The sequence below is a fragment of the Pseudorasbora parva genome, chromosome 24 (assembly GCF_024679245.1).
Source record: "Pseudorasbora parva isolate DD20220531a chromosome 24, ASM2467924v1, whole genome shotgun sequence".
NCBI classification, from domain to species: Eukaryota; Metazoa; Chordata; class Actinopteri; order Cypriniformes; family Gobionidae; genus Pseudorasbora; species Pseudorasbora parva.
Genome location: NC_090195.1, coordinates 2,068,552 through 2,089,111, shown reverse-complemented (window position 1 = coordinate 2,089,111; position 20,560 = coordinate 2,068,552). Strand labels below are relative to the sequence as shown.

Below are 20,560 nucleotides of genomic sequence, written 5' to 3'. Positions count from 1 at the left end.
AAATAAAGACAATTCGTCACCGTAGTGTTTTCGCTTCAGTTAAACAGACATGAGTAATCAATCTTGGAAGATCGCTAGTAATAGATAACAGAGGCTATGGTGTCTGTGTATGATTATTATTCCTGCGCAGGTGTCTACCGACTGCAGATTTCCGTTATTTTAAATCTCAGGTGTTGTTTTGATGCCGCTAATTATAACGTGAATTAGTTTAATTATACGGATAAAATATGTCAGAAAACGATCAGACGTGTTTGGTGAGTTTTCATTTCATGTTTTCGATCTTTTTGTTTTGTTTTTTTCCATCATATTTTAATGGCAATAACTGATGTTTTCTTTAACAGCCGTTAATTATATATTATATGAGGGAGAAATGCTTCAGGCATGCCATAAATACAGCTGTGAAGAGTTTAAAGTTGTATAATAATGATCCTGTACTACGGTTCTTCAAAGCTTTCGCAACTCTGATGGAAGGTAGGCTAAAGTTTGACTTTATTTACATATTGTTAAAAATAAAGGTTCCAGAAAGGGAACGATGCCATAGAAGGACCGTTTCAGAAAACACTTAAGTGAGCAGATCTTCAAAAAGAACCCGTTTTCTTAGTATGAACTTGAAGAGCATTTTAACCCCTTTTCCTGTATAAACAACTGTTTTTTTTTCCCGCTATGGAAAGGTTTTATGGATGTTAAAGCGGTTCTTATGGAGTGCCAGTGGACCTTATTGACAGCAGCGCCATCTTTGATTTTGAGCGGGAATGAAAGCGAGGCTGTGAGGGATAAACATTTATCTCTTCACTTGGCTGTTTAATGTGTTTTTGGGTTATGCTAATGAAACAATGCAAAAATACATTTCCAAGAAATTTAAATAGACAAAAAAAAAAAAAAAAAAAACTCCAGATGACAACAGATGAATTCTAGGAGATTGTTTCCACCACAGAATAAAACATTTTAAAAGATAATTGCTACTTTTTATCTAACAATTGCAAGTTTACATCTGGCAAATATAAAGTCAAAATTGTGAGTTATAAAGTCTATTCTGACTTTTCTCAAATTGGAAATTGTGGGGGAATTAAAAGAATTTGTAAAAAAAATAAATAAATACTATTTTCATAAATTATTCTGACGTTATAACTTGCAATAGTGAGTTACAAAGTCAGAATTTGGCTAGATCAGTAATTTAGTTAAAATAGTTAATTTATTTTAGTAATTCAATTTATCTGGATATTTAGTTGAAAATTTTGCGCAACTTTTTTTGCAATTGTGAGTTTGTCTCATAATCCTGACTATATCATGCAATTCTGACTTTATAACACTCACATGTTTTTTTCCCCCTCAGAATTGTGAGATATAAAGTTTATATTTATATATGCAATTCTGACTTTTTTCTTGCAGTCCCGAATTTATATCTCGTAATTCTGACTTATTTTCTCAGAATTGTAAGCTATAAACTCGCAATTGGGGGGAAAAAAGGCTTGGGAAAATGAATGGGGAAAAAGACTTATTTTTTTTCATAAGTCATTCTGACTTTATAACACGTAGTTGTGAGTTACAGTAAGAAAAGTCAGAATTCTAAAGTCAGAATTGGGTGTTATAAAGTCGCCAATTGCAAGAAAAAAAAAGTCAGAATTGTTAGTTATAAAGCCATAATTGCCTATATAAACTCAAATTTCTGACAATTGCCAGTTTATCTCATAATTTTTATAATCTCACAATTCACAAAGCTTGTTTCCACCACAGAATAAAAATTAAAAAAGGTAATTGGCATTTTTTATCTTACAATTCTGACTTTTTTTCTTGCAATTACGAGGTTACGTCTTGCAATTCTGACTTTTCTCTCAGAATTAGGTGATATAAAGTAGCAAATGTGAGTTATAATGTCTGAATGACTTATGAAAAATTATTTTTTTTCCCATTCCATCCAACCCCCCGCAATTGGAAAATTGGTCATCACAAAACATGGTCCGTCTATAATCCCTCACAGCCTCTTTCATACCTGTCATGGCGCCGATCTTAATAAAGTCTACTAAGACCTTATTTTTAAGAGTGTTTCCATTTTCCTTTCTTCCCATTTTTTATGTATTTATGATATGTATAAATGTACAAAATGCTAAATGGCAACTGATGATAGTGATGTTGACGATGATGATGATGGCTCATGCACATACATTGCAGGTCACATACAAGAGGCTTTGCGAGAGCTCGTCCAGCTGAAAGATCATCCACATCTGTCTCTGTGCTCAACAGTAGCTCTCATTTGCGCTCACAAGCGTTGTGAAACCGTTGGTAACTCTGACCCTGCCGCTCTGTACATACACTGAACTGAACGGCTGATGAATGAAATGTTGATAATGTGTGTCATTCTGTATCCACGTCAGATCGAGATGCTGTGAATGAGCTGAACTCTGACCTGAAGAAGTCCGGATCCACAGCCGGTGACAGAGCGCTGTATTACGCCGCACTGCTTTACTGGATCCTGGAGCTGAACCACAAAGCCAGAACATGCATCAAGACGATGCTGAAACTCTCTGATAAGTCACCTGAGGTTTGTACGGCATGTTTGGACGTGAGTAGTTGACACAGAAATGGAAGATGGTATGTTAAAGACCTTAAAGAGGGAGTCTTTATGAAAACAGCCGAGCTCATGGAGGCGGACAGTGGGCGGAGCTAAAGAGTCTCTTACACACACAACACAAACACAATACACACAAATACACACTATATGTTGGTGTTGTTCACATTATATGCACTTACGCTCCAATATCCAATAAAACACACACATTTGACGCAGTTTCACTCACCGCCTGCGGTTTCCACTCATGACCAGGAACACACACACACACACACACACACACACACACACACACTGTATATATATATTGATCTAAAAGATTACCTTGTAGTTTTAACTTAAGTTGTAGCTAGCTAAGTTACTGCTTGATTATAAAGAAAAATATTAGTTTTGTCATTCCTGGATAACAAAAAACCTCTGTCATCTGTTATCCAGAATGACATTATGCATAACAATCTAGTGTTTAATTAATATTTGTAAACTTTTAGGCATGTTATTATTGGGGATGTGTGAGTCTAGTCGATTAAACATTAGCACTGCTGCTAGTCGACTTGGAAATACTAGTCATATTTAATGTTTTGCTTTATATTTTATAAAGGCTAGATTGTAATTATTACATTTGTTAATGTTACATCTTAAAATTAATATATTTGAAAAGTGTGTGTGTGTGTGTGTGTGTGTATATATATATAATATAATATGAGAGGATGGTTTTTATGGTAATCCTGAAAAATATTACAGAATGTCCTTCTGGCTAACAAGAACGCAGGCGATTAATTTAACCCATCTTTGTGTGTTAGATTACACAAATCTGTTTTAGTTTTTTTGTTTTTTGAGTTAAGAATAAAAACAAAATCTCATTTACTTTATTTGGAAAACATTTTAAAACATTTTCCAGATAGTTTTTTTCCTTTCAATTTGGTTCTGAATTTTGAGTTATCAGCAGCTAAAAATGAGCCCACGTCTATATGAAATCCCAAATTGATTATATTAATTGTGATTAAAATGTAGTTTCAGAGCACTAATTGTTTGTTGAGCTCCAATTATGGATCGGTACATTTGTAAATGCCAACAATAGTAGAAAATTACCGTTCATTACCGTTACCCAGGAATTACGTTTTAATTGGGAAAAAATGATTAATTGCATTCTTAAAATAAAAACGTCATTGCATTACAAACACAACACTAGAATAAGTATAGAAAGTCCTAAGATTTTATATTTTTGCAAGATTTTTTTTATTCAAGTTTTACAATATTATTGTTATATTAGGGAATTTGAGAGCATATTTGGAAATATTGCATTCAAAGCTGTGATAAACACAAGGTCACTGGTTGGTTCCTGAGTTGTTTTTCTTTATCAACAGGGGCTTATTCTCAAGGGCTGGATTGTGATGACCTCTGACACGGAAGAGAACCGGCATCAGGCCTTATGTTACTTTGACAGTGGCGTTCAGAACACGGGAAACTTATTTGGACTCATGGGAAAAGTAAAATGTTTTAGAAACTAACGAATGCTCTGAATCTTACAGGGACTAAAACTTTTCTTTGCCATGCAGATCGAGTTTTTCATGGCGAAGCAGAATGAGCGGTGCGCTTTTGACATCGCCAATAAGATCATAGTCTCTCATCCAGACTTCATCCCAGCGCTCGTCATGAAGATGAAGCTGTTCATGTCTCTGCGTGAATGGGATCAAACGGAGGAGCACGCCCGGAGGTGAGGGCTCTTCTGAGCTTTTATTGGAGTGTATACACGTTATTACATGTGTATATATGGTTTACGGGGACTCTATAGGTGTAATGGTTTTTATATTGTATATTCTATCCCCTACACTACCCCTAAACCTACTCATCACACTCACACACACACACACACACACACACACACACACACACACACACACACGTCTGGTGCGCTATCTTTCTGGGGACTTACCATAGGCGTAATGGTTTTTATGCTTTACAAACCATATATTCTGTCCCCCTTCACTGCCCCTGCCCCTAAACCTACCCATCACAGGAAACTTTCTGCATTTTTACATTTTCAAAATAACTCATTATGTATGATTTATAAGCTTTTGTACCCATGGGGACCTCAATTTAGGTTCCCACAGTGACACGAGTCCCCATGAGTCTGTGTGCATTCAGGTTGAAGTCCCCACCAGGCTAGAAAAAAACATGTACACACACACACACACACACACACACACACACACACACACACACACACACTGCCCCTAAACCTAGCCAACAAACACTGCCCCTAAACCTACCCAACACACACACACACATACTGCCCCTAAACCTACCCAACACACACACACACACTGCCCCTAAACCTACCCAACACACACACACACACACACACACACACACACACACACACACACACACACATACTGCCCCTAAACCTACCCATCACAGGAAACATTCTGCATTTTTACATTTTTGATAAATCATTGTTTCGTGCATTTTTAAAGCTATTTGGTTTACGGGGACACAGGAAGTGCCCTCATTAACCATGTTTATGTTGTAATACCCATGTCATTACACACATTTGTGTCCTCATAAACCACATATACCAGAACACACACACACAAATAGGAGTGTAGTGTGTACCCATAGTACAGTAGATGGTGTTAGATGTTATTGAGTGAGTTTGGTTTAAAATGTGCAGAGTTCTGGCGAAAGACGGACATGATCTGAAAGCTCTTCAAACGATGACTGTCATTGCTGTGGCTAATGATGGAAATCTGGAGATGGTAATTCTGTTTCTTTATTCAAATATAAATTGACTATTTTCAATACTGAATGAAAATGTTTATAATTATTACATTGTTTGTTAATATATTGTTAGCTAACTGTGTGATTGTATATTTTCTGAAAGCCATGACTCCTCTGATAACAGAACACTAAATTGTAATGCAGAGCGAAGCACTGCTACTTGGTCGCAGAGATATCACGGCTCTCATCCTCACGTCCCCGGCTGTTGAGCGATCGCAGTGTGTTGCGTGATATCTCTGTGCCCAAGTAGCAGTGCTTCGTCTGTGCTTCCCCATAATATAGTCCCAAGTTAATATCTGCCTAGGAAATCGCCTAGTCTTAATCTGCATCGCTATTTGTACTCGTTGTGACAAGGCCACAAGAAGTAAGGTGGGTTTTTCTTTTTTTTTTTGGATCACTTTTACCCAGGACATGCTATCTGGCAACATAGGATTCCATTCATTATGCTAAGCTAAGCTAGCCCTGCCAAACTAAAACAATGCATGCACTGAGACAAAAACGCATTTGCCCACATATCTAAATGTAGGAAAGAAGTTGAATAAGCCCTATTTCTAAAAACGGTGAAGTGTTCCTTTGACAGGGATCGTTTTGACAATGTTGTTGTGTGCAAAGGAAAAATGTGTCATTGTCGGATAAACACCCTAAGAATGTGATTTTAAATTTGTTTCCTTTTCCTTTCATCTCATCTCAGACATTCATATTTGTCTATGACCCACAAATGTTTTTCCATTGTGTATTTCAGGTGAAAGAGCGTCTTCAAGCTTTAATGAATGCTTTAGAGATCTCTGAGCCCAGTAATCCCAGCCTGCATCTGGAGATCACAGCACCCATCAGCCGACTGGTGCGAATCACTGTCAATATAGTAACTAAACATCCGGTGTCCCCTTATACACTGTTAGTGCTAATAGACCAGGCTTGTTTATTACCACATGAACACACACCGTCCTCACTGTGGGCTCTGCATCCCTAAGTGTTTGTTTCCATGATACTTTTTGCCCTTGGGTCATCTTGGAGCTATTCACTTTTGTTTTGGAGCTTGTTTCCCTGGCTTGAGACTAATCTATCCATCCTCATTATTAGAGTATAGTCTCTGACCACAGCAGAAAATCATTTACATATTTCTCACCATCTGCAGTGTGGACACAACACCGAGATCCTGCAGATGCTGTCTGTGTTTGTGCGCCGGGTGTCGTCACATGCACTAGCGGCGTCTGATGTCCTCTGTGAACTTGGCTATCTGCTCAGTCTCCAAGATAAGAATAAAGATGCCCTTAAATGCTACTCTACAGCAATGAAATCAGACCCCAAATGCACATCAGCATTAGTAGGTACAGTACTATCATCACTTCCAGTCAGCAACATTATCATCATTTTACAAAACTCTGATGCAATGTCTGGGTCATATTTCACACCAAAGTCAACAGACTGAACTGTCTCCGTAATGAGAGCGAAGCGAAATTCAGTTTGCAAACGTATTTGTTGCATTATTTTAAATGTAAAGTATTTATATACCATGGTAGTATTTGTTGTACTAAATTTATTATGCATTTTAAAAAAACATTTTGTGCAGATTTTTGGTAGGAATTTAAAATAAGGTTTCATTTGTTAACATTATTTAAAGGTGCACTATGTAGTATTTTTGCAGTAAAATATCCAAAAACCACTAGGCCAGTGTTATATATTTTGTTCAGTTGAGTACCTACAATATCCGAGATGTTTCCAACTATTTGTAAATTGTGAGAAAATTGCTATTTTAACCAAAGACCGGGACGTGTCAGCATAGCGTTTAAGCGAGTCGCCTGTCAATTGCGTCATATCTGCGCTATCCTTGGTTTCGGCTTTTATTTGGCAGGAGCGCTTTATTCTTAGCAGTGTGAACAAGTGAACGCACGGAGTAACGTCATAACATCATTTTAAACACACTTAAATGTATCTAATATGATAAACAGAGCTCCATTACCTCAAAATTATAACTGGAAGAGCGGATCAGTGCAGGCGTCCGGCGACTGTGTCCCCATCCCTTCATAATAAAAGTCCCGGTATTCGCGAGGCGGGTATTTGTTTAACAATCGCTCCAGCGGCCATGCTCAGGTCCACAACACTCGGTCCTGCTCTGCTTTACACTACAGTAACGTTAATAACCGCATGCATGAACCTGATTTCTGCCCCAGTCCTATTTTCCACCGGCTGTGAGGTGAAGACCACATCTCCCAAGATGCTGTGCTCAAACTTTGCGTCATCAAACTACGCATTTGTTTTGAATAGGCGCCCTCCAGTGGACGGAAAGTTGCATAGTGCACCTTTAACACTTTCCCCATCATTGATTTAATTTTCCGACATTTTCTCTGTTATACGGTAGGGGGGCGCTATTGCGCATAGGAAAGATCTCTGGATCAAAACACGAGAAAAAGAAGCAGAAAAAAGTGATTAAAGCATTGCTTATGTACGTTGTACACACGTTTTTGTTCAAATTGTTGCTTTTTTCAATAAAATTTACATTCGATTGTAATATATTGCGATTCATTTGATATATTGCAGATATTCATACAACATAATAAAAGAGTTAACTAACATGAACTAACTATAAATAAATAAAAAAACGCTTGAGCATTTATTAATCTTAATCTTAGTTAATGTTAATTTCAACATTTGCTAATTTATTTTTAAAATCAAAAGTTGTGTCTGTTAATAGTATTTAATGGACCTGAGTTGACATGAACTAACAATGAACAATTTTATTTTTAATAACTAATGTTAACAAGCATTAATAAAATCTGTTGCAAAAATATTGCTCTGTTAATGTTAGCTTTATTTAAATAACACTTTATTTTACAGTGCCGTTGTTACATATGTTACATGTAGTTACTATAATAATAACTATAAATTATGCATAATTACGTGCAACTAACCCAAAACCAAATTAAATATTACTCAGTGCTTAAATGTATAATTACTGTGTAACAAAGACACCTTAAAATAAAGTGTTACCCCTTTATTTTAAGATGACATGGTTACATTGTACGTACTCCGATAAGTACGGAGTAATATTAATTAACATAGTTACAGTTAGGGTTTGGTTTAGGGTTACTTACTTTTAATTGCATACTTTACTGTTATTAATACAGTAAGTACATGTACTTATGTGTACACTAATGTGTAACTACGCCACCTTAAAATAAGGTGTTATCCCTTATTGTGTTAGTGGATTATTTTCATTATGGTATTACAGTAATAAGAACAAGAGTATGTTTGCATCACTGTAACATGGATTTAAAGGAATAATCTTAATTGCCATTTAAAATAATTTTGCAATGTAACAAATCTTAAGTCCTAAAACAGGCTTCATTTAAATCCTGTTAAATTCAAATGTTGCTATAGTATATACACATAACTCTATGCATTAATTTATGATTATTTTTATAGGCATGATCAGATGCCAGCTGATGTGTGATCAGCTTGAGGAAGCCGCCCAACAGCTTGCCTTCTTCTGCGAAGCGCAAGAGTCTCTTGGAAACATAGCGGTAAAAAGCTACGTTTCAAATGTCACCGTTTAGTAGTTTAGACCGTCTTCAGGAAATGTTTAATAATTAACCAATAGCCCTGATTAAACTTTTAGTAGTGTAGGGTAACTGTGACTAAAGTATGTTTCATGAAACAGGAAGTTACTCTGCTGAAGGCCATTTTGGCCAGGAAGCAGAAAGCAGATGAAGAGACGGTGATACAGCTGCTAAAAAACGCCGCTGAGCTCCATTTCTCTGCTCTACGTGGATTAAATTATGGTGTAGAATACCTGCAGATGCTGGACCTCAACTTCCTTCTGCAAATAGTGCGCATGCACCTGGAGTCCAAGCAGGTATTTTATCCTTCATGATGTATGAGTTCAACAGTAACATCAAGGTTGTGGGTTTGAGTCCCTTTGGATAAAAGAATCTGCCAAATGCATAAAAGCAAATGTAAAAAAAAAAAGGATTTTTACTTCTGGAATTCGGTGTGGATTATTTTTTCAATGATTTTACAGGATTTTCTCCTCATTCCTGGACAAACTCCACCATTCTGGCTCAAACACGCCAATATGATCTTAGAAACGATCGTCAAAGCGATTCCTGGCATGTCAGCGAGCTGTTATTATATGGCCTACGTCAAGCTCCTTCTAGGCAAGTGTGTCGAGATACAGAAACATTTAGATGCATCACCTGAGCTGATGATAACAATCCCAGAATGCCTCTGCAGGCGAGCACAGAGCAGCCCAGCGACTTCTGAACCTGTGCATGGAGAAAGAGCCGACCGTGCCGGAGATCCACCTTCTGCAGGCTCGACTGCACCTGCGCGCCGGAGACAACAGCAAGTGTCTGAGCTGCCTGGAATCTGGAGTCAGCGTCAACTTTGAGGTGAAGTCTGACTTTTTGTTCAGTCAAGGACATTGTTTTTTTCTTGTGTGAAATGCACCGTTTTCTCCTTGAAGTCCACTAGTTTTTCATTGCTATTATTACAATCTCTGATTATTAGAATTCAAATGGCAAGTTTTTTTATCTGCTGACTTCTCTCTAAAAGATGCGGCACGTTTCTTAACATCTAATAGACATTGATGGGGGAATATAGTGTCAGAAAATTGCAGAAGTTCAAATCAAGTCATTTTATGTGTTTACTACCAGGTTTTGGGCCTTGTCATACACCCGGCACAATGTGACGCCAGGCGCACAATGTTTTTTTTTTGCTAGTTTTAGCCTGACGCAGTTCTCATGTTCACGTCCAGCTCCTCGTTGTTATGTTCACCCATCATTGTGTGTGTGTGTGAGAGAGAGTCTGTTCACCCATGGACGTCTGGTCTATACCAGGTGTGTTCAGGAGCATTGGAGCGTTGCTATTGCGAGGAACTGAAAACCACTGACCATTGACCAACACACACCTGCTCTAAAGTCAATAGTGCGGTATTTTTAGTGTTATTTAAAGGGTGTGTTAGTGATATGAGCCTATAGGCGGTGCACAACACACATGCATTCTGATTATTACGCACACAGTTCCTTAAAAATCAACTGGCTTTTTAAGGGAAAGGGAGATGAGACTGATTGGTTTATTTTTGCACCCAAAACACACCCATGACTCATTAAGAGACGAGGTACAACCCTTTTGGACCATGCGGCGGGCAGGCATCCAAAAGTGGATTCAGACACTCCCCAAGTGCTTCCGACCATGTGCTCAGATCCTATTTTAAGGTTGATTGATTTTTTTTAAATGTTTTTGAAAGAAGTCTCTTCTGCTCACCAAGGCTGCATTTATTTGATCGAAAACACAGTAAAAAATATGAAATATTATTACAATTTAAAACAGTTGTTTTACACATGATCAGAAATCATTCTAATATGAGGATTTGCTGCTCAAGAAACATTTATGATTATTATCAATGTTTTAAACTGCCCATGTTTTTGAGAAAACCATGATACATTTAATTTTTTTATGATTCTTTGATGAATAGAAAGTTTAAAAGAATAGCATTTATATATTTTTGTAGCATTATATGTCTTTACTGTCATTTTTGATCATTTTAATGTGTCTTACTGAATAAAAGTATGAATTTCTTGTGTGAGTTTATGTCTTGAGCTCATGTCTGTACTTTTTCTGTAGGTTCGAGATCGGTTCCAGTTCAATCTGCTCAAAGCTCGTGCTCTGCTGAGGTCTGGAGACCTGACGAACGCCATCCAGTGCCTGAATATCACCATGAACATGCCAGGGGTCCGAAGGCCCTCAGAGGGGCTTCATTCTCCCGTCTCCAGCAGTGAGCGAGTGTCTGTGTTCCTGGAGCTCACAGAGGCCCTGAGACTCAATGGACAGCAGGTTTGGTCTGCACTTTCTCACATTGAATTTTAAAGGTATACCCAAAAGTGATTCAACAAACATTTGAACCAACCAGACGCTTCTGAGCTCTCATAATCTACTGTCTTTCTCTTTCTTCAGCATGAGGCCACTAAAGTTCTGCAAGATGCCATTCTGCGCTTCAAAGGGACCCCAGAGGAGACGCGTGTCATGCTTGCTAATGTGGATCTGGCTTTGGCGAGAGATGATGTTGACGCCGCTGTGGCCATCTTGCGGAACATTCTGCCTACTGAATCAACCTACATCCAAGCCCGAGAGAAGATGGCTCACATTTACTTAGAGAGGAAAAGAAACAAGAAGCTTTACATTGCATGTTACAGGTGAGAACTCGACTTACTTCATTAATGAGTGACGGGTCACGTCCAGGTCATCTTTCTCCATTAAACAAAAAAGATACAAATAAATAAAATCATTCTAATATGCTTCTAATTCTAATATGATATGCTGTTTAAGAAACATTTCTGATTATTATCAATGTTGAAAACTTCATATTGTGGATTCTTTGTTTAATTCGTTGATGAATAGAAAGTTTAATGAACAGCTTTGTTTGAATTAGAAATCTTTTGTGTGTGTATACATACATACATACATACATACATACATACATACATACATACATATATATATATATACACACACACACACAAGCTATTTCTAGTTCAAATAAAAGCTGTTCATTAAACTTTCTATTCATCAAAGAATATATATATATAATATATATATATAATAATATGCATACACACACACACACACACACATATGATCGGTGTCTGTATATATATATAACGTGTTAATTTTGACAGCCCTAATATATGTATATGTGTGACACACATTGTGTGTATATATATATATATATATATATATTAGGGGTGTAACGTTTCACAAAATTCACGGTTCGGTTCGATACGGTTCGGTATGTTTTAGATACAGCAAAAAGAAAAAATTACCTTTAATTAGATAAATTACCTTTTTTTATTATTTTTTTATTAAAACTAACAAAGTATGATTTTTTTTTTTACATTGAACAATGATGGAGCTATACTTTATCCATCTTCTATGTAGTTACAGGAGTAAGACATTAGCTCTTTACATTAGCGTGTGCGGTGTGTGTTGCGTTGCGTGTGCGTTGCAGGAGCCCCACACCCTGTTGTGCTTTCACATATGCAGCGTTTGCAGTCCGCAACTGATCCGCTGTTGCATACCACAAACACAGCATTGATTCATTATTTTTTATTTAAAATCCAAAAGTTTTTACTGAACATGCCTTGTCAGAATTCCAATTCTCTTTGTTTACTCTTTAATAGAAGTCAGGTTACGTAGCCTACTACATTTAAACAACATTTTATTAAATTCATTTATTCATATTTATATACTTTAGATTTATCTCACACAAGTGGCAAAACATTTAAACATAGTTTATAGCCTTAAATCACAAACATTTTAAATTAGAAACTTACAATAGTCTATTCAAAAACAGCCGACTCTCGTCTTTTCTTTCGTTTTTACACCCTTTTAAAGAAATCCTGCAGGTCAAAAAGAACTTTGCTTTTCACCTCCAAGAAAGTACGAGTGCTCTCCATTATGGCACTTTTTTTTTAAACCTAAATGCCAGGTAAGGTGTCGTTTTGTTGCTTTACTTGAGAAAGCCATGTGTTGACTTTGAAACAAGAGTATATTTTAAATGATATGCATCTGTGGTGAAATTACTAGATTTTCGCGTCAGTACATGTTTATTTGAATGCGAACAATGTTCTGTCGCTTTAATGCAGCAACGCAGCATTAAAAATAGACTCGGTACGAAAACGATCCGTGCACTGCTGCAGACGCATCGCTCTTGGAACGGACTGACGGACAACATCCGCATGAAGTGTGAAAGCTGTCATCCGTTAACATGGGTACGGAAAAAAATACGCAACGCACACGCACTGCAGACGGAGTATGTGTGAAACGGGCGTTCGGTCTCATATCCGCGGCTATAAATGGACCACTCGCCGCGGTGATGTCTTTTGCCATTTGAATAATTTGGAAATGTCTGTCTAAATGCTGCGGGGATAGTTTGTGGGATAGTTTGTGGCTGTTTCTCCTTTTTATCGTCTTGTTGTCGGCGTAAATGAGTTGATTGACATGACATAAATTATTCCTGCTGCTGTACCATCAGCAAATGCGACATACGGTTGTTTTTTAATCCATCACTCTTGCCAACACCATCATAGCTTACAAAGAATCCAAAGTTCACCCAAACACCAGACCTGTTGGTTATTGGAGGATCTTCTATTTCTGGTTTGTTAAACGCAATAGCCATTTTGCCACGAGCATTCAGCGCGTAGCCTACTGAGTAAGCGAGCACCTGACTGAGCAGCCTAAAACATATATGGTGTTTTTTTGTTTTTTTCACTTCGGCGGTGTCAGGGGCATTGCCTGTTACGTCGTTTTGGTTATTGGGCTACCTTGTTGAACGCATATTATATTTCACACACTTTTTTATTTTCCAAATCGAATTAATTAGTCCAAGAACCGTTAATTCGGTACATAATGCGTACCGCGTACCGAACCGAAAGCCTCGTACCGAACGGTTCAATACGAATACGCGTATCGTTACACCCCTAATATATATATATATATATATATATATATATATATATATATATATATATATATATATATATATATATATACACATACATACATACATACATACATACATATATTAGGGCTGTCAAAATTAACACGTTATATATATACATACACCGATCAGGCATAACATTTTATACTGATTACAGTAATTTTTACTGTTTCATTTATAATATATTAACACTTTTTTTATTTATTTACAAAAGTGTAAGTGCATTTAGAGGGAAATATTTTTATTAAAATCTAATGAGAATCCCTATTGAGGATAATTTACAAAATGTCACAAGGTAAAAAAAATATTTTCATTATATGGATGACATGAGATTCACTCTTAGTTTTTTTACACTAAAGCTGTAATAAAACTTCTTTAGTATTGTTAAAAAGTATGTTTTTGCTACATCATGTGGATGTTTACTACAACTTAAGATAAAACTGTTTCAGAGAAATAAGCGAGCAGGTTCCAGGACCTCATACTAACATCCTCCTGGGTGATGCCTTCATGAAGATACACCAGGTATATATTTGGGGATTTTCATTTGGCTTCTCAGTACCTAAACCTCTCACAAACTCTTTATTAATCATAAAAAAAAATCTTGTTCTTAAAGCCAGAGGAAGCAGTCAAGATCTACCAAGAAGTAGAGAAGATGGCTCCTGAAGACACATTAGCCAAGAAAATAGGCCACGCTTTAGTGAAGGCTCATGAATATCACAAGGCAAGTGGCTTCTACAGGTTAGCAAAAGTTAAAGGAAGTGTTAGTTTCTTGTGTGTAATCAGTCTTATGTTCCAGGCGGTGAGCTACTATGAGACTGCTCTGAAGAGCGTTGCGCTGGACTGTTGTTTGAGTGTTGAGCTGTCCGAGCTGCTCCTCAAACTCAAACGATTGGAGGAAGCTCAGCAGGTCCTGGAGAAGGCCTTGGAGCATGAACCTAGTAAGTAACTCCAATAAACATGAATGAATGCCATGAGAACAGGAATTATTGTTCACTCTGTTGTTCTTTTGCAGCTACTGAATTGACTGCAATGATGAATGATGTAAAAGTTTTACGAGTGTTGGTAAAAGTGCACCGGGCCAGGAATGAGTCCGCTCTGGACGTCGTGCAAAAGGTTTGTGAGTGCCTATATGTTTATTTACAAGTATTTTTGTGGTCTGCTATACATTTATATTATTTACAGTTTTATTATGTAAATGTTTTCATACTGTTCATTGCTGATGCAACCCTCTGCGTGAAATGCTCTAAGTTCCTGTCTCTTTAAAGACTGCCTTTCGGAAAAGCCCAGTCTATTTCTGATTGGTCAGGTGGGGCTGTCTGATGTTGATCGGTCAGTGGCTTTGAGTGTGTGTTATGCAAGTAGGCGGGCATTATGCAAATGTTTTAAATGGTGAGGCTGCTAATTTATAGGATGTGTCCAAAATTGCCCCTTCCTTCATTCACTATTCCTTACATGAATCCACTAATATAGTTCACTTGAGGTCATATACTCTGTCCTGGAAACTTTATATAATCCATAATTAATTTAATACCACAAAAGGGATGTATGATCCATTCTACTTCAGCTGCTTGTCAGATTTTCTGTCCAATCAAATGCTCTCTAGAATCTGAAGCCCCGCCCCCTACATTATAAACAGATGCTGAAGCTGCAGCTGAAATCACCCACTTGTTCACACCATAGACTGTAAAAAAATGTGGCCGTAGTGTCCGTGACGTCACCTGTAGGATTCTGAAGAGCCGTTCTGAAGTGTAAAGTAGAGACGAGCTGGCCGTCGCCATCTTGGCAGCTTGTCATCACGTGTCACGCCCGGAAAACAGAAAATGGGCAAAGATGTGGGACGTGGGCGGAGCTTAGGTGACATGATGAGTAATGCTGCCTTCACATGCTATCGGAATTATCATAAATAAGAGTTTTCGAGGTAAAAATTGCACATGAACGCTCTCTGATGTCGTGTTTACCACTGGGAAGTTCGGAAATAATTTTGATACCCAAGTTCCCGAGATGGGCGTGGCATAACCGTTAAAAATGGCAGATGGGAGACGAATTTCTGCTGTGGCAGGTGTTTTATTAGGGTTTTTTTTCCACAACAATTTCATTGTTTTGTCGTCGTTAAAGTGGTACATATTTACATACATTAATAATCATTTGAAGCATATTGTGTATTTTAAACACATCGAAAATCGCATCTAGTTGACCATCATTCAGGAATAGTGAGAAAGCTGACTATCTAGGTAGTGTGGTAAAAGTAGCCATACAATAGGATCATGTATGGCTGAAAACTATTGCTATTTTAGTCTTTAAGCAGCCTTTATTGTCTACATTATACCTTTATTGTGAATGTGATTATAAACTATATGCTTTCGTGTTGTGCTGCAAGTGTTTGCCAGTGATTCTATGATTTTCTGGGACCGGGAAATGACTGAAATGGTTATAGTGTTAAAATAACATTTTCCAAAGACGCACAAAAGTATGAACCTGGCGTCCTTCATTCTTTCCGACAACAAAGCACCAGAACACATCAAGCTCATAATCAAGATTTTTTCTTTTTTTTTCTGCACGTATATCACATGGATACAATACAAGGGGTGGAACGAAACCCAGTTGGGTTTATACAGAGTTCCACTCCACTTACATGACAAAAACAAAAAAGACACGCAGTCAAATAAGTTGAATAATAAAAATGAAAAGGGTGAAAAACACATTTTCAGAAGTCTGATCATCCTTTCTGAAGTGGGAAGTAGGAAACTTCCGATAGCACGTGAAGGCAGCATACCAGACAGCAGACAAATGGCTATCCAAGTGGCCACGCCCTTATTTATGAAGAACTTTAAGGCTTTATATAATGTAAATGAATGAGTTATAAATAAATTCACCCCCTTACAGTCGTCATGAAGGTCAAAATTAGCCGTATAGACCAAAACCACAATTTGTCCCAGGCTGTAAACATGTTTTATTCTGCTGTAAAGTTGGGCATTTTAACATGAGCTCAATGAGATTCTGCTCCTTCTGGAGCCGCTCTAGTGGCCAGTGGAGGAACTGCAGTTTAAGTCACTTTAGTATTGGCTTCAGCAGAAACTGGGGGAGATACCGCTTGGTTCACACATTTACTGTCTTCTACATAGTGCACTATATAGGGGATAGGGAACAATCAGATCGCGTCCGGTGTAGACAGTGTTAGCATTGTTGAGGCAAGTTTTTTATGTGCAATCAAATAAGTCTCTTTTTGCTCTTCTGCCAGGCGCACGATCTCCAGCAAAAAGTTGTTTGCCGTGTTACAAATGAGCATCCAGTAGAATTAGAGGAACAGAGGAAGTTGTTATCGTCTATCTGTTGTGACTGGGCTCATGAGTTTCACCTCAAACGCGACCTGGAAATGGCCAAGCAACGCTATACAGATGCTTTAAATCACAGCCCAGACAATGAAGAGGTCAGTCAGCTCAAACTCCTGTCTCACTGAATGTACGCACGAGATTTGTAGGGAATGTTTTATGTCACATCTGCTCGTTTTTGTCCACATGCAGATCATCTTTCGTCTCGCTCAGTTACACTATGAGCATCGGAAGCTGGACAGTAGCGAGGAACTGTGTGTGAAGATACTGCAGCTCCAGCATAACCACACCGCTGCCTCAATGGTATCGTTTTTCCTGATGAGATGCTCGGCTATTAATGGCAAGAGATTTGGTCACGTATGTGAGTGTGTGTTTGCTTTTATCCTCAGCTGTTGGCTGACACATTATTCTGGAAGAACCAAAAAGAGGAAGCAGTTAAGATTTATGCTTCTATAATGGAGCGAAACCCAGGTGTGATGGAATATCAGTTTCTGACAAAACACAAACACAATTGTTACATTTAAATATCACATGTCTGTCTTGTTTCCATTCACTGTAGACAACTTTCATGCCATGGCCAAGTTTCTGCACATTCTGCGCAGGATGGGGAAACTAGACGACGTCCAGTCTGTTTTTAAGGCGTGTGAGAAGTTCTGTCCGTTTTCGGTCAGAGAACCGGGCTTTAATTACTGCAAGGGCTTTTACTTCTGGTCAGTGAACAATATCATAACCGCTATGATTTTAAATCTTATCAAAAGATTAAGGATGGAAGAGAAATGTATTTCTCTTTAACCATTAACAAATATTTGTGATATTTACCACACACACACACACACACACACACACACACACACACACACACACACTTGTTTTTGTGACATATGGGGACATTCCTTAGGCGTAATGGATTTGTACAAACCGTATTTTCTATCCCCTTACACTGCCCCTAAACCTACCCATCACACACACACACACACACACACACACACACACACACACACACACACACACACACACACACACACACACACACACACACACACACACACACTCTGCCCCTAAACCTTCCCATCACAGGAAACATTCTGCATTTTTACTTTCTAAAAAAACTCCTCCTGTATGATTTGTAAGCCTTTTGAAAAGTGTAATACCCTGTAATACCCGTGCCATACCGTCATTATACCCATTTGTGTCCTCTTATGTCACAAAAACATTCCCACACGCACACACACACACGCATACACACACACACACACACACACACACACACACACACACACATATGATTTGTGATATATATCACAAAGAAAATACAGGTTATATTTCACCTAAAAAAAAAGAAAAATATTTAAAAATAATAATAATTAAGCAGAATTTTATTTTAAGGGTCTTTTTTGTGGTATTTATTTTGTTACTTAAGTAGGTAAAAATATATTAGTAGTCTAATAAATGGTTCTTTATCTTTGTGCTCTAGACAGTGTATATATTTGTATATGTAATTGTATTATAATAATTCCCCCCCCCCAATTGATTTATAAGTAAAATATGACTTTTCACTGCATTTCACTGGTTTTGTGAGATTCACCCTTACATTCTCTGAATTTTTAGAAAGAGAAAATGTAATTTGATAAAGTTCATGTGAAGTTCATTTCTTCTGCTTTCAGTGATAATTTAGACTAACTAATAGAGGACAATTTATAACTATTTTTAAAATGTGTCAAAATGTTCTTATTCTGCATGTTCTTTATAAGAGAGTGAGTGTGTTTTTGTGGGCTGGTTGACCTCAGGCACAGCTACCAGGTGAGCGAGGCCCTGACACACCTGAACAAGGCCAGAGGAGACACGGACTGGGGAGAACCAGCGCTAGAACTGATGGTCCAGATCTGTCTGAACCCTGACCGGGATGTGTTTGGACGAGAGGTTTCAGATACAGAACAAACGGACCTGAGGTGAGAAGAACTCGGGGATTCTGTTGCCTTAAAAAGTCTTAATTTGACCTTCCAAATTTTAAAGCCTTAAAATTGTCTTAAATTAAATCAGAATGTCTTAAATTAAATATCATGGCATTAAATTAGGTCCCTATGATTTCTTCGAAGCAGAAAACTTGGATAAAAAGCGCAGAATCCATTCATAAAAATGGACTTTATTGAATAATGCAGCATGTCATGGAATTTGTCAAATTTTGGATGAATAAATCAAAAGTAGGAACACTTAAAGGGACATTTTACCCAAAAATGACTATTCTGTGATCATTTACTTGCCCTAATGTTATTTAAACCTGTCAGACTTCCCTTCATCATAAAGACATTGAGTCTCTTCAGAACATCTGGAATAATCTGCTCGATCCGTATGGATCAGTTTTAGGATCTCTTTATGAACTTTCTGAAGTGTCAGTGGAAGTTGCTTAGACTGTTAATGGAGGGACAGAAATCTCTGATTTCATTAAAAAAAAATTAACCATTAAAGCAGAGGCCAGAAAATTTAAACAGAATAAACTATTGTTCTGGGGTGGGTCGAGGGTAAGGGGTTATTTGTAAAATCGTAAAATCATAAGGACACTGTTCAATTTATCTGTTTGTAATTTCTCATTGTTCTTCCTTTAATAAAATACATATATTAAAAAAAAAAAAAAAAAAAAAACTATTAAGGCCTCAGGGCCATAAATGTAATTGCATTCATTGCAAAAATGATCTTCTTCCTTAGGATTTTTGCTTTCCATTGCATCTAAACCTCCTTAGATCAAGAAACATTTAATATTAATGACATGCAAAATGAAGTCTTGTTTCCTGAGAAATTGAACAAAATGTAGTGAGTTTATGCTTAAAACAAGAACAAATATCTGTGATTGGATGTGAAAATTACTTGCATTTGAATTCAGTTTGGTTTAATGAACACAAGATTTCTTATCTCAAACGTTTAGCTTTTTTTTGTAAAATTAATTTAAAAGTCATGGAGATCTGTTGGAAAGTGTCACTAATGCAACTCATTGTGTGCTTTAGAGAACATATTGACGTGTTGTGTTCCTTTCAATTTATTCCTTCAATTTTCTTTAATTGGTCTTAAAAGGGTCTTCGATTTACCTTAATAAAACCTACAGAAACGCATGTTCAGATGATTTCATGCAGTTTGTCTGTTATCTGTGATTTTCTCCTGCAGTGAGTCAGAGAACGAGACGAGACTGAGCACAGCTCAGAATCTCTTGATGCGGTTTCGCCCGCGCTCTAAATCTGAGCAGGATAAAGTCCGGCTGCTCTGCAACCTCTGTCGGATCTACAGCAAAGAGGTCAGACAGGTGGAGAGAGCCGTGCTGGAGCTCACAGACATGATGTCGAAGAACGTAAGCGGCTTTAGTTCAGTATATCAGGCAATCCAGGTCACTAATTAACTCTT

The 20,560-nt window shown here is 37.5% G+C and overlaps 1 protein-coding gene across 5 annotated transcripts in view; it reads left to right on the top strand.

Annotated features, from left to right (window-relative positions):
* ttc21a (tetratricopeptide repeat domain 21A) overlaps positions 1-20,560 on the top strand; it is a 39,567-nt gene that overhangs the window by 12,705 nt on the left and 6,302 nt on the right. For 3 of the 5 annotated variants that reach the window (XM_067434423.1, XM_067434422.1, XM_067434424.1), the window contains 23 exons: positions 2,170-2,280; positions 2,373-2,539; positions 3,931-4,053; positions 4,123-4,280; positions 5,241-5,325; positions 6,090-6,188; positions 6,483-6,675; positions 8,771-8,868; positions 9,006-9,200; positions 9,366-9,501; positions 9,578-9,735; positions 10,970-11,179; positions 11,300-11,538; positions 14,291-14,363; positions 14,455-14,562; positions 14,638-14,779; positions 14,854-14,954; positions 17,080-17,268; positions 17,363-17,473; positions 17,560-17,641; positions 17,730-17,880; positions 18,958-19,119; positions 20,327-20,507. In XM_067434423.1, coding sequence (XP_067290524.1) covers positions 2,170-2,280; positions 2,373-2,539; positions 3,931-4,053; positions 4,123-4,280; positions 5,241-5,325; positions 6,090-6,188; positions 6,483-6,675; positions 8,771-8,868; positions 9,006-9,200; positions 9,366-9,501; positions 9,578-9,735; positions 10,970-11,179; positions 11,300-11,538; positions 14,291-14,363; positions 14,455-14,562; positions 14,638-14,779; positions 14,854-14,954; positions 17,080-17,268; positions 17,363-17,473; positions 17,560-17,641; positions 17,730-17,880; positions 18,958-19,119; positions 20,327-20,507 — 3,272 coding nt within the window. Of the gene's footprint in view, positions 1-132; positions 255-341; positions 472-2,169; positions 2,281-2,372; positions 2,540-3,930; positions 4,054-4,122; positions 4,281-5,240; positions 5,326-6,089; positions 6,189-6,482; positions 6,676-8,770; positions 8,869-9,005; positions 9,201-9,365; positions 9,502-9,577; positions 9,736-10,969; positions 11,180-11,299; positions 11,539-14,290; positions 14,364-14,454; positions 14,563-14,637; positions 14,780-14,853; positions 14,955-17,079; positions 17,269-17,362; positions 17,474-17,559; positions 17,642-17,729; positions 17,881-18,957; positions 19,120-20,326; positions 20,508-20,560 lie in introns of those variants that run through there. The other 2 variants (XM_067434421.1, XM_067434425.1) reach the window with 2 other exon arrangements.